At 36.4% G+C, this 24,017-nt stretch overlaps 2 protein-coding genes and 1 long non-coding RNA gene across 4 annotated transcripts; 2 read left to right on the top strand and 1 right to left on the bottom strand.

Annotated features, from left to right (window-relative positions):
- Positions 1 to 1,148: 1,148 nt before the first annotated feature.
- On the bottom strand, positions 1,149 to 10,064 carry LOC128992042 (DNA-(apurinic or apyrimidinic site) endonuclease). Of its 2 annotated transcripts, none has more exons than XM_054415418.1 (8): positions 9,868 to 10,064; positions 7,081 to 7,434; positions 6,568 to 6,694; positions 5,899 to 6,042; positions 4,264 to 4,407; positions 3,067 to 3,247; positions 2,271 to 2,398; positions 1,149 to 1,855 (listed from the first exon to the last, which is right to left on the bottom strand). In XM_054415418.1, exons 1-7 carry the CDS (start codon positions 9,886 to 9,888, stop codon positions 2,281 to 2,283), a joined length of 1,089 nt encoding a protein of 362 aa, XP_054271393.1. In that variant the 5' UTR covers positions 9,889 to 10,064; the 3' UTR covers positions 1,149 to 1,855; positions 2,271 to 2,280. The 2 variants fall into 2 exon arrangements, with proteins under 2 accessions (XP_054271393.1, XP_054271392.1); XM_054415417.1 differs by lacking the exon at positions 3,067 to 3,247 and adding an exon at positions 2,840 to 3,020 and having other exon boundaries at positions 9,868 to 10,047.
- A 900-nt stretch (positions 10,065 to 10,964) lies between these two features.
- LOC128992619 (uncharacterized) lies at positions 10,965 to 18,613 on the top strand. The gene is made up of 3 exons (XR_008490726.1): positions 10,965 to 11,241; positions 13,323 to 13,481; positions 18,473 to 18,613. It is a non-coding gene; the product is annotated as an uncharacterized LOC128992619 (long non-coding RNA).
- A 3,592-nt stretch (positions 18,614 to 22,205) lies between these two features.
- Positions 22,206 to 23,474, top strand: LOC128993131 (uncharacterized protein K02A2.6-like). The gene has a single exon (XM_054416890.1). The coding sequence runs from the start codon at positions 22,206 to 22,208 to the stop codon at positions 23,472 to 23,474; it is 1,269 nt and encodes a 422-aa protein (XP_054272865.1).
- The last annotated feature ends 543 nt before the right edge of the window (positions 23,475 to 24,017 follow it).

The following is a 24,017-nucleotide window of genomic DNA, read 5'->3' as shown; positions in this document are numbered from 1 at the left end:
TTCAAGTCTTCGGCAGTTCTGCATTATAAAAGATACCGCATTACATAGCCAAAAAAGCCGCTATTGCTGTAATAGCGGAACTCTGTTAACACGTTCGCTGTGGTCCATCAATGGCAGGCGTAGCACCAGTGTGACCCAGCGCTAAACAAACCCAATCGCCAGGAGATTGGATTTCAAATTTTGGTCTGGCAAAAAGCAAATAACATGCGGTGATGTACTGCGTTACGACGAGAGTTGACGTAGTTTGCTAAAACACCCAAAGATAGTTGCACTGCTTGGAACCTAGCCGATCCCATTACATTACCAACTTGAGTGAGAAAGACGGGACAAAAAATTGATTTCTAAGCTTGCCAGACGGGGATTCTACGGGGAACTTTACTACCAATCTACACCACAACAAAAAGCAAGTCACACACTACACGCTAATAGGTCCGACGCTAGGCTCGCACTGAGCAACAGAATGACAGATTGATGCACTGCAGTGTGGGTCAGTGCTGTCCCAGCCGCGTGACGGCTGCAATCGCCTTGGGTCGGTACTGACCCACTCGCAGCGAACGTGTTAAAATAGAGTGTCATTATCAACAGGTATCAGAACTTTTTTGGAGTCAGTGTAGGAGCCTTATCTCCAAACACACCTGTTGTAATAGAAACATCGACCAATGCAAGATTATTGAATGTTTCACAGTACTATGGATTGATTTTCTATTTTTAATCAACACTGACATTTAATTGCTCTGAATAATTAACAAGTTTTTGATTGTCAAAAATTAGTGAATGATCAGAAACCTTCTGGAGATAAATTTAGAATCAATGAAATAAACTAAAGTCTGAACTACTTAAGTTGTCTCTTTTCTTTTTTACTTTCTCTCCAAATAAAGAGTATATGGAGAAGGTATTGTTTCTGTAAAGATTTTTTTGTTTGAGTTTTGGGAGGAAATATCTATTTTGGGACCAAAATCAGTTGTTGTCAGTGATGTATATGAGCGTTGAGTATGTGAGGATGTGTACAGAGTTAGATTCTGATGAAACTTGGTATGTGGATAATCCATAACATATCTAGGAGTTTTTAAATTTACATTTTATTTTGGTAGCCTATGGTGATTTTATTTTAACAGAAAAGTCGGATTTTCACAAGAAAAGAGCTCAGACGATTTTGATTGGCATTTTATTTAGTAAGTTGTGTTCCTTGTAATCATAATCAAAATAAGTTAAGTAGTACAACCCCAATGCTGTAAAAATTATTGTTTAAAATTACTGCAACTTTTTTTATTTTACCCATAAAATATCAGTAACTCCGATCCCTTACCCATTACAAAGATTGTTGACAAGCTTATGGGAGAAAGTACGTGTCAGTTTGCTGAGACTGTTTATCAAACATTTTAGGCTTTTTTTATAGGAGTCTAAATAAATAATAAAAACATATACTGAAAAAACAAGTTTTAATAAACAGAAACAACTACAAAATGCAAGTGAAAAGTTAGTTCTCCTAACCTTTTTTGGTTTAATCACATTCATACACAGAAAATCCACATTTTCCTCTTACAAACTAAATTATAAATCAAACAACTCAGATCAACAAACATCAATACAAAATTCAATAAAGAAAAGTTCATTACTGTTAGGAATAGAAGATAGCCACATCCGAATCTTTCACATCGTAACCCTACAAAAATAATGCTTTTAGTCAAATTTTAAAATTTAACTTTACATTCAGAATAATTTCCAGACACAAGTGACATTTAGATAACTAAGTTTTACATAAATATTTTACTTGACAAATTTTCTTACTTCTAACCGTAGTCTTGCTGTTAGTCCCTGAGATTCTTGTCTTGAAGAAGGATTTTTGAATTTTAATCTGAAATAAAATTATATCTCTATTAAACAATCCATTTCCACATGATAAAAATTTCACACAATAAACCTTGTCCAAATTGATTTTGAAACTCCGTCAGATGCATAGGGATGTTGCCCTAGTGTTTGGAAGGGTAAAGCAAACAATTGATTTAATATTATTTATATAACAAAGAAGTGTATATTTAATTCCTGAAAGAGGCGCATGAGATACAATCAACGCCAGACAGCAGTTTTTAAAAAAATGTCCTGCACAATCTTGCACTCTCTGAAATAAGCCTGATGGAAGTGGAAGTGGAAGATGAAAGTAAACAGTTCCGTGTTTAATGATCGCTAAACTAAACTAATTCAAGGAACTTTGAATAAACTTCAACAGTAGACCTACATTAAGTAAGTTACATCATAATTAGTTTAGATACCTGGTGATGTCTAAATGTACAAGAAGAGTGTGACCGGGCAGTGATCGCTACCGAGAACCTTCTCTCTGATCACGCTGTCACAAACGTTGGGCAGCAAACGCTCCGACACAATGAAGTAGTCAAGTCTCCTGTAAAAAAAGGTAATCTTTCAAGCCTTAAAAAACAATAACTTTAGGTAGGGACACAACACAGGTAAAGTGTACTTTAATCTAGATATGAATAGAAAATAAGGGTAGGGGATGCTTTAATTTGTATATTTTTAGTGGTAAGATCAGTTTTTAACATAACTGTGCAATAGGATAAAAACCAATATGAAGATTTTTATAGTAAACAACCAAACTGAAGAATAGATGGAAAACTAAATGGAAAACATTAACATAAAAACAAAAATATTACACCACACACAAACAGTTCCAAAGGGTCAGAACAAAATAATAAGGAAATTAGCATTCTATAGTAAGTGATAAAAATTGGGCCGAAATTTTTTTTACGGCAATCAACCATTTTTACCCATTGTGTCTCTTCTTTCCCCAAGAATCACATCTAATAATAATCAAAAGTAAACATACCATCCGGTATTTTTGGACCTTGCGTTTCCCATGAACGACCAGAAAGTGTAAGCGCCTTCTTTCTCCGGGTAAAGATGGCGGAAAGTATCGACAAACCCTTGTTCCAAAAGCTTCGTCATGTCTTCCCTCTCTTGGGGCGTAAACCCAGCTGACTTCTGGTTGGTCTTAGGGTTCTTCAGGTCTGGAAAAAGCGGGTAAAAATTGTAAAAAAATTATAGAAAACTCACCATCCCGTATTCCTCGCTCTACAGTTTCCGACATAGTTCCACCACGTGTAAGCGCCTTCTTCATCCGGATAGAAATGTCGGAAAGAGTCAACGAACCCTGCACTGAGCAATTTGGTCATGTCTTCCCGTTCTTCTGGGGTAAACCCTGGCGATTTTTGGTTTGTTTTCGGATTCTTCATGTCTGAAAAGTTTTTAGTTCTTACACACTGGGTGGATGAATAATAGTATATTTTAGAAATTTATTACTAGCAGAGTACACGTCCTTTGTACGGTGTTGGCGTATAAGTATAAAATGCTTATTGCAGTTATACTCGTGCTTTGCGTTTGCAATAGGACACGGTTTAAGAATTGGTTCTTTTAATTCACGGTAGGCTATGCTATAGCACATCTACCATAGCCATAATGTTCTACCACTGCCCCTAAACAATAAAAAAAGTTAAATTCAAATTTTTTACAGCTTTATGTTGCTAGTTGGATCAAATTAGATGTTTTCATAAATGAAAAAATAATAATAGTGCTGTACCCTGTTGGTAAACCTTATAACTTTTTAATGCTACTTAATATCATAGAACCAACTTGTGTAGTTGACAAAATTCTTTAATTCCTTTTAAGTATGAATACTCATAAGGTTAACATGGAAAACTCCAGAGCAACTGGGGCATCGCCTGAAAGGATTTTTGAGATATGAATGCGTCTATATGTTAATCGGGAATGTGAGCTTTCATCACACAAAGTTTCAGCCCGATTCGACAAGTATTTTTCGCTTTTACTTGTCACAAACATCCATCCAATCTTTCTCACTTATAATATTAGTAGGATTATTATTGTTACATGACATTCGATTTTTTCTTATTTGTTAAGAGGTTACAGCCTTTTATAACTTAACTATGAATTTTTCTGTCCACCCGGGTCCTAAAAGCCCTGTTTCCTACAGTAGTCCTATATTTTGTAAGCACATTTAGTTCAAAGTAGATGCTTATTCTGCTGATAAAACCTTCCTATGTTCTGATTAAAAAAAGATTTTTTTTTAAACCACGGGAGGGCTTCCAAGCCAACTGTTAATCAACACATTCTGTATGAAAATAGAATAAATATCGAGTCACATTATCTTTCCGATCAATTCCTGCTAATGTTAAGTCCACAGATAAACAATTTGAATTTTTTGAGTGTATTTCCACTCATCTAAACTTAACTTACCGATTTCTTTGTGTGCCACATTCAAGTCTCCTGTTAGAATAACGGGCTTTTTGGCATCCAGCTCTTTCAAATATTTTTCAAACTGTTTGTTCCATTCCAGTTTTCTATCTAGAGTTTTCAGCCCTTGCCCAGCATTGACAACATCTGAAAAAAATAGCACATAATACCACACATCACATGATACCAGGCAATAACATCTTTCTCATTTTTCGTGATAAAAAAATCAATATCTCTAAGATTTACTCTAGGTAGATAAATTACTCTCTTTCTACCTATGAAAAAGATTAGGCCTAGCTAATAAAAATTAAAAAGTATACATCAAAGAATCAAAGACCACTTATTAGTCTGGAGAAAACTTTCTGGACTGCAAGAACAACGACAAAAATACAGTATGCTATAGCTGGTTCATCTTGGGGAAACGTACAAATTCTGTCATCAGTGATTTTAGAGGTTAAAAGTAGTGTAGGCCTAAATAAAAACAAAAAGACTTAATCAAGTATTGGGGAAGTGAAAGAGAGTATACCTCTTTTTGGTTACAAAATGTTGCGAGTTCTAAAATATGTATGTTCTATGGTCTAACTGTACTTCTTCAAGGTAAGCTATCTGCTATTCTCTTAATTCTACAATTCTACATCCTGACCTAGAGCCCTTCCTTGAACAAAACTCAGTCACCATTGAGCTATTTTAATTATGCTTCCTAAAATCAACAGAGCCTTAAAAAACCTAAAAATGCCAATGGCATTGAAATAGACAAAAACGTAAACAATATTCATCAAACTTAAGTTGGCAGTTTGAAGATTTCCATAATTTGAATGTCAACAGGAAACTTGGCAAACACAGTAAAGCTAGTAACATAAATTTGAACAACTAGAAAATTGTATAAACGTTTCACTGCGGTATAGCCTCTAGATCACAATGATTATTACGATAGTAGGTTATATTACCTTGTATCGCAAATTAAACCTGTTCCCATGATTTCGAAGGCCTTGATGCTTTATTTTCAAGTTTACGTAGAGATTAACCAACATTAATCCTCTTCTATCTTATAAGTTAACAGGTAAGAGTGAATTAGCTAGCTCTTAATCTTCATCACACCATTAACATTCAAACAGTCATTAACATTCAACAAGCGATAACACCTTGTACATGAGGGTTTTAGATGCTTGTTTGCCAAACGCTCTTTAGTCAAGTACAAGGAGATCGTTTACATGCAAAAGCGCTCTTGGAACCAACGTTGCAAAAACGCGACGCTTGTAGTTTTCACATCAACAAACGCTACGACAGGGCGCTTCTAGCTCCATAGTCACACTGGAGTAGTGACTGATTCAACTAATGCCGCGTCTACCACTGTCATGCATGTAGTTTCACATTTTGCTAACGTGCGCTCAACGCAGCGTCTAATGTCCTCATGTGAACAAGCTATCAGGTTGATGAGGAATAATGCTGCTTAACGTCCACGTAAACTTGAAAATGAAGCCATCAAAGCCTTCAAAACCATGGTTGTGTAACTGAAACGACAGGACCATTTGGCGATAGAGTAATATAACCTATTGTAATGTATTAACATGGACGTTGTTTCCAAGGCTTTTAAATCTGGATACAGTAATTGATAGGCAGGCAACTGTATTTACTTACATGTAGCTACGAGGTAGAATTTTTCATACTCAGCGGTGATCAATCTTCCTTCTTTGTCAAAAGTTTTGTCACCGATTCCGTACTTGATGTCCAATGGTTTCTGTTTGGTATAAAGTGATACTCCTGCATACCCATCTTTTTCACCTACACAAACATTTTAGGTCTGATATAATATAAACCCTTTGAACACATCTGTGACACTTTTAAAAATCATTCTAAACTGGAATAAATTCATCCGTTCTTTATATGGCTTTATATGCTTTTACCACAGATCATATATATGTAAATTGATAAAACAGGATGGCCGAAAAGTCCCTTTGCACAATATTGCAGTATAGGCCCCTTCCTACAGTCTGACATTGAAATAAGACTATGTTTATTTGGCGAGTTGGTTTAGTTCAGTTGTAGTGCAACGGCCTACGAGTCCAAGCAGCGATCATAGGTTCAGATCACAATGACTTTATATCACCAGCTGTTCCTTGCTAGATACATTCGAATCGGAAGCATGTATGGACAGGTAAATCATTATTTCTATTCAACCTAGAAATAATCCCCCCTTAACGCATCAGTATTAAACACTGGTCGATACTAAACATTAAACCATAGTTCCATCTTGGCCCCCAACTTCTAAAAAAGTTTAACACATAAAAAATAGCCTACAATACTTACTTCCCAACCAATATGCGTGGTACCCATCAATCTTCACTTCTGGTGGAAGTTTTGATTCTGGACATTTAGTTTCTTGCAGTGTTAAGATGTCTGGCTGCTCCCTGGATATGTAGTGATGACCACCTTTCTATATTGAAAAATAACTCATTAAAATTCTTAGAAACCTAAATCAAACCAAAATTCCATCAAACCAATGGGGGAAAGTATCAAAAATATCACTCAAACACATAGAAATCTTAGAGTTTATTAATTTAAATCATCTTGTATGGAATGAGACTAAAAAATAAGATTGTTTCCAAATATATTTAAGGTTAGGCTAAATTGGTTAGGTTAGGTTTGGCCAAATTTGTTGTAAGCATCAGGTTAGGCCTATAGATACGGCCCATAACAAAAATATTAACCTGAAACAATCATGTTAGAAGGCCTACAGTATTAAGGATGGATATCAGTATTGATTCTTTTACAACTGGCTAGGCTTACCATATTTCAAATTAAACGTGTCATTCAATTTACCTTGACCCAAGCTCTCAGACCAGCAACATTCCAGGAGGATATTTTGAAGTTCCATTCTTTTCCATCTGGAGTGGTTTTTTCACAAGCATTGAAGTCAAATCCTTCAACACTTTCTTCCACTGGAGTCAAAGCCTTGGTCTTCTTAGAAGCAGATTCCTTGTCTCCAGAATCATCTTCTTTCCTTGAGCGTTTGCCCCTGGATTTTGGTTCCTTTTCTGATTTCTTAACCCATGAATCCAAAGTTGATTTCTTCTTGTCGCTTTTTTCAGCTTGGTCTTTAACGTCCGCCTCACCCTCACCTTCACTCAGCTCATGTTCATTGCTCTTGACAGCAGTTTCTGTGTCTTTAGACTCCTAAAAAAGAATAGACTATTAGATAATTTTTCAATGAAAGCCAAATAATATTCTTCAAAAACTTATACAGTTCGGCCAAAGTTTCTGTGCGCGTGGACGAGTCGCTACTAACCGAACTACAAAAAGACATAGGTTACGAGTGCTGGTTATTGGCCGTACTGGGGGTAGGGGTGACCGAGTCACGCTGAGTAGCAAAACACAAATGTTTTCACAAAGTAACCCCGCCAACCCCCTCACCAAGACCCGACCAGTTCTGGCTGCGTTCACAGAAACTTTGGCCAAACTGTATCTGATAAGGCTGATAAACACACCTATTTTAACTAACAAATAAATACCTACAACAATTATTAAATACAATAATTTGAGCTTCCACTTCTTTAGGGTAAACTTAAATAGTCCTAGGTATCTATTTGAAAACTACGCCACCTTCAGTTAAAAAACTGTATCTCCCTCAATCCTTAGAAAACTTACGCCCCAGAAATTCCTAGATCATCTAGCTTCTATCTGTGTATTACGCCCTATTTCACAGTCATGTTTCTTATAGACTGGTAATGTGGGGGCACTCCTCAGCAGCTGAGGATATACTACTTTTACAAAAAATGGCCATGAGGATTGTCACATCTGCTGGGTTATTTGGACCATTGCCGGCCAATCTTCAAGGAACTAGGGGTGCTCACAGTATATACGGTAGTCAATATGTTCTAGATATATCCTGATCCTACTGAAGAATAACTTGAGAGTTTACAGTAAGAGAGAGGAGGTGCACGATTAGGCTACTATACTAGGAAGGCCCAAAATATCGACGTTCCCCGCTGCCGTCTCAGTTGTACCTTGAGTTGCTATCCCCGTTCAGCGATTAAAATATATACCTACCGGTACTCTGCCTACCCAGATGTGGGAGATGGATGTGCCCTCCTTCAAGAGGGCACTAAAAGGGATAGGCTACTTGTAAATAGACCGCTCTACTCCCTTAAAGAACTTGAGGATGAGCCCCTCGCAAGATAGTGTATGTCCACCTTGCCATCCAATAGACGGCCAAGTTTTTTTATAAGCCCCGTCCACACGGGGCGAGTTTACAAGCTACACGCCGGCTTTTTTACACGCAGCTAGTAAAATAGCTCAGTGTGAACGAAGTACTCACTCAAAAGCTGCTTGTAAAAAAGCTCTGGAAAAAGTTGACGCTGCCGCTACTTTACATGCCAACTCGCCAGCTTTTGAGCGATTAGGCGTGTAAAGTAGCCCAGTGTGAACACAGTTGCTTGTGCTTGTGCGCATGTTATTCAAAGATGTCGGAGGATTTGGTTCAAGCTAGCTACTGAGCGAGTGGAAAAAGCATCGTGTGAACGACTACAAGCACACTCACCAACTTGCCGGCTTCTTGCTCGCTGGCGAGTAGCTTGCAAACTCGCACCGTGTGAACGAGGCTATAGTAGCCTAATTTATGGTTTTGTAAATATTGTAGGTCTAGGCCTATATAGTTTTATTATATTATAAATTATGAATCAATCTATCAGACTAGATCTGTCAAAGATGCAGGATTCAAGTATCAAGATCTACAATCAGAAGCTAACCTAGGCCTATGAGTAAGTTATTGGTTCTCTTAGAACCAATGGGTAGGCCTACTAGTTTCTTATCTAGGCTACCTAAGTTACCCTTAACTTAAGTTACCAGTAAGTTTGCGGTACTCTAGCATGAAAATATAAATAAGGCTAACTTAACTTTAACCAAACTTGCTGTAGACCTAGTCAATTACATTAAGTAGGTAAATCAGTATAATCGATAGGCCTAATCAATGTTGTGGTAGCTTAAACTTATCCCAGTTAAGAACCTGCACCCGAACCAATACTAAATAAAGTCATAACTAAGTTTTGAATTACCGGTATTGATTTTGTTAATTGTGTTTTATACGTTCCACTCACAGATCTGTAGTCTATGTGGACGGGCAAATGCAAGGTAAAAAGAGGCTGCCAACCTCTTAAAAAAAATATTAAATAAGCTAATAGGCCTAGGCTAACTTAAGTTAGTAAGATTGGTGCCCCTACCTTATCAAAAACTATTTTCAAACAGTCAATCCTTTGGCTGCTTAAGTGGGATACATTTGTTGAATTATAACAAGAAATAGAATTGTATTCATAGCGGTTAACAGAACTAACTTTAGTTAAACCTAGAGAAAACACTGACAACCTACAGACGACTGACAATGCTGGAGGGATGAGAAAATGTTTCCCCATAGCAATGTTATGAACAATGTGGTAAAAAAGTGAATGCCTTAATCTCCCAAACATATTTAATTGTAAACACTTAACACTAGGCTGTAAAGGAGGCCTACTTGGTTGAAAAATGTGAATAACTAACCGGCTTAATCATATAAACATAAACATAACCCAACTTTGGTGCCACTTTTAACCATTCTAACGTCAATAACTTACTTACCTTAGCATCTCCAGGAAGCATGGTAGATCGGAAATAAAGTTATCTTTTTACGTAATTTGAAATATTCAGGAGACAATTCTTGTAAAATTTAGAGATTTTTAATGAGGCGCGATTAATGATCTGGCTCAATGCACAACACACACATCGTTGAGTTTGAGTCTGAGCCCCGGTCCGTCTCCGCCGTGGTCGTAACGTGAAGTTAGCGCCTTTTTTCATCGGTGAATTGATTTGGTTTTCAAATAGGCGTTTTGGAAAAAAATGCTAATCAGAACTTTACACGCTGTATTAAATATACAATTATTATTCTAACGCGTACTTTGTTTTGAAAATTAACAAATTTGATGAACACAGGGCGGGCTAACTAATTTCCCGAAGCTAGGCGTATGCTGAGACAGTGAGACGCATGTGACCGTGACACAACGACACAATGCACGCAACGCAAGTTTTGAGGCGCAAGCCGCAAGCCAAGCCACGCAACACGCAGCTAGCACACGATTTTTTTTACTAACAACGCATGTTGAGATGCAGCACACGCCTACGCAGACGCCAAGATCGACGATAGTAAAAACTCCGATGAGCAAATTGATTTTTTGCCCTTTTCAATCTGTTTAGTTTATTTTAGCTGAACTAACGAATCAATCCTTTTATTAATACTTATGAAGTCAAACGGGGTGAAGCCCGTGGGTAACAGCTAGTACTATCATACGTGGGGTGTCATAGCTTATAATGTCATAGCTTATAATCGTGAATTTGTTCCATAGCTTATAATGTTGAAAATGTGGCATAGCTTATAATCAGTTATAAGCTATGCCACACTTTCACGAAAAATTATAAGCTATGCCACAATTTCTCTAAAACGTTATAAGGTATGACACATTTTCAGTTTCACAACTTATAATGGTCAAATAGTGGCGCAGCTTATAATTCCGATTCTGTTCTATAGCTTATAATCCTGATTTTGAGTCATACCTTATAATCCTGATTTTGGGGCATAGCTTATAATTGAAGAGAATGTTGCATTGTGGGAATGGCATCAGCTGCTCGCTTCAGTCAGGTCTACCATATATACGATATTTTATGGTAGGATACGATAATTATTGTAATTGGACCGTACTGACAACTGCCCAACTGCGATATCGTAATTTATAACCTAAACATTTATTTATTTAAATGTTTTTAAACGATTTTTATACGAGAAATGGCAACAATTACATGCTATATGACAATGAAAATGCAAGAAATATTTATAGAGAGAAGTTAAAAGATATGAAAATGAAGTGAAGGATAACGGCATTGAAAATTAATGAATCTTGTCAATAGTCCGGCTGGTGTTGACAGAAGATAAAGAAGAGGAACAATAATTATTAATAAATTGTAAGCATCAAAAAATTCCAAAACTATTGAGGTGTTGAAATCCAGTAAGTTGTGTTTTAATCCAATCCTGTTCCTAGGCCTTGTTATTCAAAGTAACAAAAACGCAGTAGGCTTTAGGCTATTATTTGCTTGAGTGTTATTAGGTTAAGTTAGTAGGTACAGTTGCCTAGCCTCTACTTAAGCTTAAGGTAGCTGTGACTCAAGTTACAGATTTCCTGTGACAGGCCTAAACAATTAACTTAATAAAAATATCAGTGAATGTATTCAACGGCTGCACTTTATTTTACGTCCTACACTCATTCGAATGAAAATATTGATTATTAGATTGTTTCATTCGATATATCGTTTGGTTAGTTAGGTTAGGTTAACCTTACCTAACTAACCAAATGATATAACTTATCTAATAATCGACATATCGATCGATATTTTCATTCGAATGAGTGTAGGACATAAAGTAAAGTGCAGCCCTTAGGTTTACGTCCTACACTCATTTGAATGAGTATTAAGTATTCGAGTAGGCCTATATTCGATATAAGTAGGCTATCAAGTTTGTATCATTTGTGTAACCTTAGAAATGGTAAGCGTGATAATACTGAGCCAAGAGATTTAACTTGGGTATTCCTACAGTTTCTTAACTGGGCTACGCTAACTTAAGTTAATATATTTTATTAAACTACAGTATTGAATTAAAAATATTGATTAATAATAGATATTTTAAAATATACCTATCTAAGTTTATTATAAAATTAAATTATCATAACCTAACTTAACCAACCAAACTTGCTGATGGTGAAAAAATCGCATGTAGGTTTACTAATCGAATCGATAGTTTCAATAAAATTAGCGTAGCCCAGTTAAGAAACTGTACCCTTTAACTTATTCTACCATCAATACTGTTAATACTATTCAATGAAATGGCGACGATACATATTAGGTATTTTAAGCCAAGTATGAATGGAAATTTAGTAGTCTATAAAATAACTTACAATAGGCAACGTCACAAAACTTAAGTTAGGTTAATTTCACACAGTAGGCCTAAACAAGGCAGCAAACCATGCAGTTAACTTATGGCAAAAAAACATGTAGGCTACCTAAGAAAATGAAATTGTGACACATACCTGAGTACATGAATAAAATTACAAATTAGGCAAGTAGGCCTATGGGTCAACTTTTTTCATATTAGCCCACCATACTTACAATTGATTGTAATTGGCAAAGGCAAATATCCTTGTATTATGTTTCTTTCATAACCTAAAATCAAATGAAAATTCGGTTTGAAGGTGTAAGGCGGGATAAATCTGAATGAGTTCGCGAACTAGCATGATCGGGCCATGGGACCGGGTTTTAATGAGTTCTATGCAGAGAAGGGGCCTAGGCCAAAAAATGGGGTTTTCTCATTTTTTACCCTTAAAACACAAAATTTATCAATTATTCTCTAGACCTTTCTAAAGAAATTAAAAAAAAAATAATATGTTATCTATGTATCGTGTTGTGTATAGTGGAGTCGTGGATTAGTTGTCCGCTTAACTGTGTGTGTGTGTAAGTGTTCGCATAAAAAACTCAAGCTAACCGTTGCACCTATAGTGTTAAAAAATTGCACGAATCTTAATTATGACAACAATGGAAAGACACCATAAAATTTAGACAATTCCGTTCAGTAGTAATTATAAAACCCTCAAAATACATTTTTAAATTTGTCCCATAAGAATAACATTAGAAGCTACCTTCTTCTACTTTTTATTTGTTTATGTTTTGCGACCAACAAAAAGCTTGATTTATATTTTAAAGTATATATATATATATATATAGGCTATATTTATTTTTATAAATCAAACTTGAAAGCTTTATTTTATACTAAGCTATTAATGTTTTAATAAAAAACACACTTTATTAGTTCCACCTGGGTAATGACACTTGGGTCCGAGAGAACCAGTGGCCTTCGAGTTTTTAAGTTTTTATCTACCAATCCAAATATTTGTACAAAGAAAATATGCCCTACCTTGAGCTATAGTTCTATATTCTGTTTTTACTTTTAACAAGAAGTAGGCCTGAATGATGTACACTGCCTATTTTTGTTCCAGGTAAATTTCCTTGTAAAGCTTGGAGAATTGCAAATGTTTGGTGTTAATGTATGAGAGTACTTCATATGTAAACAATATTGATGAAGTTGTCTGCTTATTTGGGGCCAAATAAGAAGGAGAGAAATTTTCTTGGAAAAGAATCGAAAGCAATAAAGATAAGTAAGTTTGGCTAAGTTATCAATATGATTAAAAAGCATTTTCAGTCCTTGTTTAACATTAACACGTTGACTGCTAACGCCGACTCTAGTCGGCGTCGCTAGCACTTCAATGTGGCGCGCGCCGACGAAGGTCGGCACCAGACCAACAGAAATATATTGAGTCAGTGTGAGCTTAGCCTCAGACGGAGACGTTATAATCGTTGCCAGCCTGCCAGCTTAGAATGCGAGCTTTACTTTGGTGTAGGTTGGTACTAAAATTTCCCGTAAAATCCTGTCTGGCAATGCTTTTGTCCCGGTTTCGGGGATTTTTTCTCTTCAACCCACATTACAAAGACACTGGATACGGATCCGTGCAGTGCTGCTACCTTTGGGTGTTTCAGTGAACTACATCCACTCTCGGGGTAACGCAGCACAGTCACCACTGCTCTTTTGTGATTCGTCAGACTGAAATATTTGAATGCCAATTGCGTTCGCTGATTCGGTTGCGTGCCGGGGCTTCGCCCGCCACTGGGAGCGCCTGTACGTTGTTTTCAGCAGTCATCGTGTTAACTTATGATGTGCTGTGGCGGTTAAGTTTTTATATTTGGAAAAAAATACACTTTAATCAACTTACAGCACTGTTCAAGTTTCAGAGTTACCTATGGTGACAGAATAATACAAGGCATGTTATTTAAGTAAGTACTGTTTTTAAATTTCTCCGTTTCAGTGCTGCGATTGGCATTTTGGACATTTGTGCTGTGTATGTGGATGTATTGGCAAGCCTGCGCTGGAAATTCGGCACAAATCGGCTGTGTTTACATCCGGTTTAGAGCATTCAAAACGGTGCCGCCAATTGAGACTGCCGTCGCCTGTGAAGTTTGCGCTGTACCGGTACCTAATTAGATTTTTAAGTGCTAAAGGTGTGAAAGCCATTTAAATTCATTGACAGATTAGTGAAGTGTATGGGGAGAAAATTATGAGTGGCGGAATTGTACCTACGTAGGTGGGTAAGGGCATTTAAAGATGGCCGCACCAACGTTCATGAGAAGCAACGCACAGGGTGGCCATCTATCAAATTGTCATGGTGATTTCCAGGATGTGAATCCGTTATCTTCGGAACCGGAGACTTACGCTGTACAACTACACCAGTCTAAATATGTGGAAAGATCAAGTTATTTGTTTATAGTTTATTGCCCCCACACAACTGGTAACAATAAAGTAGTTTCACATCTTTTTGTGGTAAAAAAATGTTAATACCAGCACAGAATTAAATTAGTTATTTTTCCCCAACACCCATTAAACCTTAGATACATCGATTGCTCATATGTAGGAGCTTGAACAAAAACGATCATACTAGTTTGATGAGACACCGTGCTTGTCAGATCATGTGAAATGAGAAAGGCTACTATCTTACTAATGTTATAAATGTGAAAGTTTGTGTGTTTGTTTGTTCGTTTGTGTGTTTGAAGTTCAATCACGTGTTAATTACTGGATGGATTGGGCTCAAATTTGGCATGATGATAGCTCACATTCACGATTAACATAGGTATAGGCATATTTTTATCTAAAAAATCCTTTTGGGCTCCGCCTTAGTGGCTCTAGAGTTTCCCATGTTAACCTTATGAGTACTCATATTTAAATGAAATTAAAGAATTTAGTCAGCTGTTTCAACTAAAAAGGTTGGTTCTATGATATGCAAAGGCATTAAGAGTTTATAAGATTTACCAACAGGATGCAGCACTATTATTTTTTTTTCATTTATGAAAACAGCTAATTTGAACTAAGCAGCAACAAAAAACTGTGATACACAATGAGAACTGTCTGTTTACAGTTATGTTTGTTTTTAATTTCACGAATAATTTGTGATATTTTGTGAATCTTTAATAATTAATTTTTAGCGAATTTCCCATATAGGGAATAAGCTATTACCGTAGTACTCATGGTAAGACCTGGACGCGGGACCGATTTTTTTTTCGTTTTGAGGTCCCTAGAGGCCAAAAACACCATCCGTTTAAATTCATATATATATATATATATATATTTATATATTTATATATATATATATATGTGTCCGTTAGCACAATAACTCGAGCAAAAATGATCCGATTTTGATGAAATTTGGTACAAACGTGTAAACCTACGTTTATTCGAACGAGTTCGCGATCCAGCATGATCGGACCATGGGAACGGGGGTTTACGGGGGGTTTTATGGGGTAAAAATAGGTTTTTCCCATTTTTGATCCAAAAAACATAAAATTTAGCAATTTCTTTCCAAATCATTTTGTAGAGCTTAAAAAAACTAATAATTTTGTATATTCAAGCGTTATTATACGCCTAATGGTTACTGAGAAAATTCAAAAAAATTGTAAATTTTAAATTCCAATGTTATTCTTATGGAGAATAAGTAAACTGTTGTAGTTTGCTTGTTTATGAACATATTTTGATCAAATTTGGAAAATGTTTTTATTTCTTACTAGGCCTAACTATTAACATTTTACAAAAAAAAAACAGTTTTACCCTCCCTGATACAGCAAACCTAAGTACTTGTTAAACTAATTCTATTTAAATAGGGAATAAATGTTATATTTTTAAGTAGACATTTCAGTGTAAATCTAATCAGTCAAATGGAAATTTGCTTAGTCTGCAGGTTTGCTGCGGCGGGGGTATTTTCTTTTCTTAGGGTGAAGTGGTAGAACATTATGGCTATGGTAGATGTGTAATACTATAGTCATAGACAATAGAGTAAATATAGACTGTCAAAGAAAGGTTTTGCAATCTGCGCTAGAGGACCGATTTTTTTTTCGTTTTGAGGTCCCTAGAGGCCAAAAACACCATCCGTTTAAATTCATATATATATATATATATATATTTATATATTTATATATATATATATATGTGTCCGTTAGCACAATAACTCGAGCAAAAATGATCCGATTTTGATGAAATTTGGTACAAATGTGTAAACCTACGTTTATTCGAACGAGTTCGCGATCCAGCATGATCGGACCATGGGAACGGGGGTTTACGGGGGGTTTTATGGGGTAAAAATAGGTTTTTCCCATTTTTGATCCAAAAAACATAAAATTTAGCAATTTCTTTCCAAATCATTTTGTAGAGCTTAAAAAAACTAATAATTTTGTATATTCAAGCGTTATTATACGCCTAATGGTTACTGAGAAAATTCAAAAAAATTGTAAATTTTAAATTCCAATGTTATTCTTATGGAGAATAAGTAAACTGTTGTAGTTTGCTTGTTTATGAACATATTTTGATCAAATTTGGAAAATGTTTTTATTTCTTACTAGGCCTAACTATTAACATTTTACAAAAAAAAAACAGTTTTACCCTCCCTGATACAGCAAACCTAAGTACTTGTTAAACTAATTCTATTTAAATAGGGAATAAATGTTATATTTTTAAGTAGACATTTCAGTGTAAATCTAATCAGTCAAATGGAAATTTGCTTAGTCTGCAGGTTTGCTGCGGCGGGGGTATTTTCTTTTCTTAGGGTGAAGTGGTAGAACATTATGGCTATGGTAGATGTGTAATACTATAGTCATAGACAATAGAGTAAATATAGACTGTCAAAGAAAGGTTTTGCAATCTGCGCTAGAGCGTTTTTGCCGTTCGATATCAGTTATTGGTATCGTCGTCGTTGTCGACAACTCGCCAGCTGTTACCAGCACTACCACTCTTGCAAACGAAATGATTATTATTCGCTATTGTCGTCTTCTGCAATCGCGTCAAAATCATGAACATCTTCCGCGGCTGTGTAGACATCATCATTGAATGCCGTGGTCACGAAACGTCATCGTCATCCACAATTGCGGCAAAATTGTGAACATCTTCAGCGGCCGTACATACAATCGTCTTGCGCGATCGCAGAAAAGACGTGATCATTTTTCCCGTGGTCCGTGGTCACGAAAACGTCGTCTAGCACAGTCGCGGTGTAAGAACATCTCCCGCGGTCGTGTAGACACATCATCCATCGTCTTGCGCCGTCACGGAAACGTGATCGTTGTCTAGCACGATTGAAGTAAAATCATGCAATTTACCGACTTTGATATCAAAATAAAGACTAAATCCAAACTTTTCAAGACCATTTTGAAATTCAATACTAATACCTGACGTTTTCCCTGACTACTAGACATCCTGGTTAAATTTTATTTTGACCTTGCAAATATAAAACAAAACCTTCCAATAAACCACTTCCTAAAATTATGGATTAATAAAGAAAAACTTTGAATCATTGTAATGAAACTACAAAAGTATAACAAATATATGTTTAAAAAAAATACAATAAAAGATGGCATTTAAATTAATTTACTGCTTAATATTAGCCTAAATAAGTCAGTAAACTCCAATTCCGGGGGATTCCTCCAAAGTTGGCAACACTACTCCCAACTACCAAGTTGTTATGGAAACGGTCGCTAGCACTTGATGCTGCAGCGGCGTGCGCCGTAACTACACATTACCCCTGGTGGTCGGCACCGGAATATACGCTAACCGCAGCACAGCTGGCCACTCTACTCCTGCCCAGTATGGTCAGACCAACTAGCATATGAATTTATGAAGCCGTACTTGGGCTACCGCTGTATGGTTTCATCATGACATGTATTTCAATCATTCACTGGGTTATAATTTGTATGTATTTGAATGGATACATTTAATACTTAATTGATAAAAGACTATGAAAACCGTTTAGTGCTCTATGATGTTCTATAATGCTATGGTGGACACAAGAGCGTAATCTGATTTGGTTCTGCAGTACTTTACTTTACTTTAATTTTAGTAGTAGCCTGCTGTTAGCAGGTTTGTGCTGTGCTGGGCAAGTGTGTGCAATATCCATGGAAAAATTATGTTGAATCCTCTCACCTTGTGCAAGGATCCTTTAAGTCAATCTCAATTTCTCTTGCAGCAAAGTCCAGGACAAATTAACCACCAAGCTAACAAGACACCCCTTTCTCTATTTAGTTCTGATAACAATTTTGAGTTATTGTTTATTTGTTTCAGGATATCATGACAGAAGAATGCAGAAGGGTTGCTCAGCTCTTAACTTCGCCTTATAATCTTTATTTATTTCAATTGTGTTGTAAGAAGTATTTTTTAAACAGTAAAACTTTCTCCAATTTATAGACTACCTATTATGATTCATTGTTGTGTTTTATTAAGGTCCCTACCCTTATCTAAAAAATATTTTATAAACCAAAATGTTTAATGCTGTTCGCCTATTATTCTTGATGAAACATTAAAATACACTCCATTATTGAGCCTAATCATATTGATTTTCTACTTTAAAAAAAGTAAGTAACACAACCAAGACCAGTCCTTAAATAAAAGTACTTCATAATTATCCCAGTAAGACATAATGGATTTCCAAATTCCTCCCTAGGAGTTAATCTGCATCCGGACAACCAAATTTTTAAGATTATTATATTTAAAGAATAGGCTTGCTAATACAAATATTATGTTCATTTATAACTTTTATCTCATTATCTATACATAAAATTGATTAAAATATGTGAATGCGACTATTATTACTGGAGGGGAGGGGGCGCCACAACCACGTTTGCTCCGGGCGCTGCCAACCCTAGGGATAGCCCTGATATTTACCTTAGGCCCCATTTATGCTCAAGTTTGGTTTGCAACTAAGGCTTGGTGTGTCGCCCAAAACAAGCGACAAGCAAAATTTAAATTTCTTTCTTTTGTACCGAATGGTGGGGAAAGCTTCTAGCCAAGGGTCTGTCTCAGTGACCAGTGTGTCTCCAACCTTCCTATGCGTGGGGTGAGTTGTTAAGTTGAGTCATGCAAATCAATCCGTAGTTTGCAGTGTTAGTTGGCAAAAATTTAATTTTCAACAAACCCTAAAGCCACAGCCGCATGGATATAATTGCCAGGGATATAATTTGTTTGGAATTAAATTAAGTTAGGAAAAACTCATTTCATCCTCACCAACTTATGTATTATAATGTTATATTAACATATCAACATATGTTAAATGTATCATATGTTAGTTGAAGACTTGAAGGTAAACAATATCAGTCAGGTTTATGTTTCAGTCTTGAGTTGAATTGTAAATAAACTTCTGAACTTTAAATGTTAAAGCTTCTAATTTTATTTATATTTTCTAACTAAAACATGGTGTCAGGTGTATTTTGAAACCTAGAAGAAATAATGGAAGTATCTGGATTGTTTAGGTTGCCTGAACCTATGAGTTTTGAAGGAAATGTGAGTGAAAATTGGAAAAGATTTCGTCAGAAGTTTGAACTGTACTTAATAGCTACTAGTCATGGTAAGAAACTTAAGGATGAAATTAAGATTGCGCAGCTGCTTAATCTGTTAGGCGATGATGGCCTAGATGTATATAATACTTTTAAATTTGAAGATAATGACAAAGATAGTTTTGATTGCGTACTTGATAAGTTTGAATCTTACTGTTGTCCTCTGAAAAATGTCATATTTGAGCGGTTTAAATTCTATAGAATGAAGCAGGAAGAAGGTCAAGACTTCAGTAAGTTTGTTATGCAGTTAAAAATAGCAGCTAAATCATGCGAGTTTCTTGAACCTGACAATATGATTAGAGATAGAATTGTCTTAGGTATAAGAGATAAAAGTACTCAAGAGCGTCTATTAAGAGATACAAAACTTGACTTGAAGAAAGCTATTGATTTCTGTATGATTGTAGAGAGTAGCAAGGATCAATGTAGGACTATTGTAGAGCACAATGAAACCAAGCTTTCGGGGACTAAGTCGGATCCATACAGTGTATGTGTTGTCAATAATGTACCAAATCAAGAACTTTCGCGGAGTATTGCAAAAGAAAAACAGAATGATCTGTGTAGCTTTTGCGGCTACAAAGATGTTCGGGGTAAATGTCCTGCATATGGCAAAACATGCTCGAAATGTGATGGTAAAAATCATTTTGCAAAGGTCTGTAGGAGTAAAACTATAAAATCTCATGCTGTTACAAACAAGGAACAACACGATGAAGACTCTTGTGTGAGCGATGTTAGTTTAGGCTCGGTAAGCTTAAACATTAGTGGAGTGAAAGGTCAAAGTGAAAAATCGTGGACGGAAAACTTGACTGTTGGTGGTACACAAGTTAGATTTAAACTAGATACAGGTGCAGAGATCAGTATTTTACCTGCTAGTTATGTACGGAAAATGAACATTACACACGTAAAACGTAGTTCTTGTGTACTCTCAGCCTGGGGAGATGAAAAATTCAAAATCAAACCACTAGGTCTTGTGATGTTACAATGTAAAACAATTACAGGTGTAACTGCAGATGTGAATTTTGCTGTAGTGAATGTCGAACATGAACTGCCAATTTTAGGACTGAACGATTGTGTCAATTTAGAGAGTGTCATCAATATGTTTGAATTTTAAGGATAAGGATGATGTTTTAACCGGCTACAAGACAGCTTTTGAAGGATTGGGACAGTTTCCAAGCACTCATCATATTCAGCTTAAGGAGGGTGCTATCCCACAAATTCGACAATCACGGAGAGTACCTTACAGTTTACAGGAAAAACTAGAGGAAAAGTTGGACCAACTTGAGGAAACTGGGGTGATTCGAAAAGTTGACAAACCTACAGCATGGGTCAATCCTCTGGTGATCGTGGAAAAACCCGATAAGTCTTTGAGAATCTGCATAGATCCGATGCCATTGAACAAGGTGGTAATGAGAGAGCACTTTCTAATGCCACACCCTGATGATATTCTGGTAACATTGAGTGGTTACAAATATTTTACTGTTTTGGATCTTAAGGATGGGTTTTTTCAAATTGTTTTAGATGAGGAGAGTCGTGAACTGTGCACAGTCAGTACCCCATTTGGGAGATATCAATTTTGTAGATTTCCTTTTGGAATCTGTTCGGGTCCAGAATTGTGCCAGAAAAATAACTACAAATGCTTTGGAAACCTGAAGGGAGTTAACATAGTACATGATGATATTATTGTAGGAGGAACGACATCGGAAGAGCATGACGAAAATTTAAAGAGAGTTTTGGACACAGCCCTTAAACTTGGAATCAAGTTTAATCCAAACAAGATGCAATTTAAGAAGAGCGAAGTTAAGTATCTGGGACACATAGTATCGGCTGCAGGAATCCAACCCGACCCAGATTATGTAAAGGCCATAGTTGAAATGGACCCACCCACGGACAAGAAAGGGGTAATGCGGTTATTGGGCATGCTAAAGTATTTATCGAGGTTCATACCGAATTTAGCAAAAATCACTGCACCCCTCAGATATTTGACAAGAAAGGATGTGGACTTCTTATGGACCGTAGAGCATGAAGATGCTCTGAAGATTATCAAGACATTAATTTCCAGTGAACCAGTTTTGGTATACTTTGACTCTCGAAGACCTCTTGAAATACAAACAGACGCTTCTCAAGATGGCCTAGGATGTTGTTTGTTGCAGAGTGGGCAGCCAGTGGCTTTCATGTCCCGTTCAATGACTGATACAGAGAAGAGATATTCGCAAATTGAAAAGGAAACTCTAGCTATAGTTTTTGCTGTTGAGAAGTTTCACAGGTTTATTTATGGCTATAAAGTAACAGTTCAGACTGACCACAAGCCGCTTGTAAATATTTTTCAACAAGATTTGCACGTGGTACCAGGTCGGCTACAGAAAATGAGACTAAGGTGTTTGAATTATGATCTGGAAGTAAAGTACTTACCTGGTAGTAGCCAACTTATTGCTGATACGTTGTCATGAGCAGCATTAAAATGCACAGGAATGACAGTGTCTTCAGAATTTCAAGTACACAGTTTAACAAGTTCATTGCCTATGACTGAAGAGAAGAAGAAATTATTCCAGCGTTACACTGAAGAGGACCAAGAAACTGCTATCGTGAAGAGATACTGCAAAGAAGTTTGGCCAGAAAGGAAGCAAGACACCCCAGAGATAGTACGCCACTATTGGAACCAAAGACATATGGTATCTGAAGAAGATGGTTTATTGTTTTTAAATCACAAACTGATTGTGCCACGACAGCTACGACAGGACATGCTTCAGCGAATCCATATCGCGCATGGAGGAATTGAAAAGTGCAAAGCTAGGGCTCGACAGATACTTTATTGGCCACGAATGGCTACAGACATTGAAAGTTTTGTGGCTCGTTGCAGGATATGTGAAAGGTTTTCCAGGAGTAATGCAAAGGAAACCCTTATGCCGTATCCTATACCTACTAGACCATGGGAGCGTATCGGATGTGACATATTTTCATATGGAGGAAATGTGTACTTGGTCATGATGGATGCTTACTCAAACTGGTTGGAGCTGGTTAAAATGCCATGTAAATCAGCAACGTCTGTAATATCAGCATGCAAAGACATCTTCAGTAGATTTGGCCCTCCTGATATAATGGTAGCGGATAATGTCCCTTACAACAGTGCCCAAATGAGGGAATTTGCCCGTGAATGGAATTTTGAAATTGTGACACGCAGTCCAGGCTATGCACAATCCAATGGGCTTGCTGAAAGGGCAGTTGGAATAGCCAAAGAGTTGATAAGGAAAGTACAGTATGACAATAAGGATTTGAAAATGGCTTTATTGGAGCTTAGGAACATGCCCGTTAAGCATCTGGGATATTCTCCAGCTCAGCTGATGTTTCAACGCAGGTGTAAGACAACAATCCCTGAGGAACTGCTGAAACCAACGCTGAATGATGGAGTACAAGACAGGTTAAATACAAGACAACAGCTGCAGAAAAAATACTATGATCGGTCAGCCAAGGACTTAAGGGTTGTAAGAAATAACGAAAGAGTTGTCTTCAGAAATGAAGGAAGGTGGGAGCAGGGAAAGATTGTTAATCAAGGACCAACTCCAAGAAGTTACTGGGTAGAAGGTGATAACGGAGCTACATTAAGAAGAAATCGCCGCCATCTGAAACCATCACTCACTCAACAAAACAATTCCCAGTCAGTTCCAAGGCAAGACGAGCCAGTACAACTAAGACCGCGTAGAGAAATCAAGCTACCATCAAGATTTCAGAATACAATATAATGGTCTCAAAAGAAGGGAGAAGTTTGGTTGGTTATTGTTTTTAGTTAATTCTTTCAAATTTGTTTGCTGTTTTTTTAAAGGGGAAAGATGTATTATAATGTTATATTAACATATCAACATATGTTAAATGTATCATATGTTAGTTGAAGACTTGAAGGTAAACAATATCAGTCAGGTTTATGTTTCAGTCTTGAATTGAATTGTAAATAAACTTCTGAACTTTAAATGTTAAAGCTTCTAATTTTATTTATATTTTCTAACTAAAACAACTTATACATACCGCTCCCGAAATTTCACGTCTTAGTTCAACCAAAATTCAATTTGTCCGCATTTTGGAAAAAAACTCATCCTATTCTCTCTGATTCCTTAAGTGTTTTGTGTCTGATGTCCAGTTGTAAGTAACTATATATTATTTATTGTATTAGTGTTATAATTACTCTTAGTGGGTCGTACAAGCCGTTACATTTTATGTTATGTTTTGGCCTCCTGTTCTTTGAGCACATGTTTTCAGATTCAGATACTGATAAGTACATTTTGTATCCA

Source organism: Macrosteles quadrilineatus, unplaced genomic scaffold (assembly GCF_028750875.1).
Source record: "Macrosteles quadrilineatus isolate MER2022 unplaced genomic scaffold, UCM_ALF_1.0 Scaffold_4__1_contigs__length_99947679, whole genome shotgun sequence".
In the NCBI taxonomy this organism is placed as follows: Eukaryota; Metazoa; Arthropoda; class Insecta; order Hemiptera; family Cicadellidae; genus Macrosteles; species Macrosteles quadrilineatus.
This window is presented reverse-complemented; position numbering and strand designations above follow the sequence as displayed.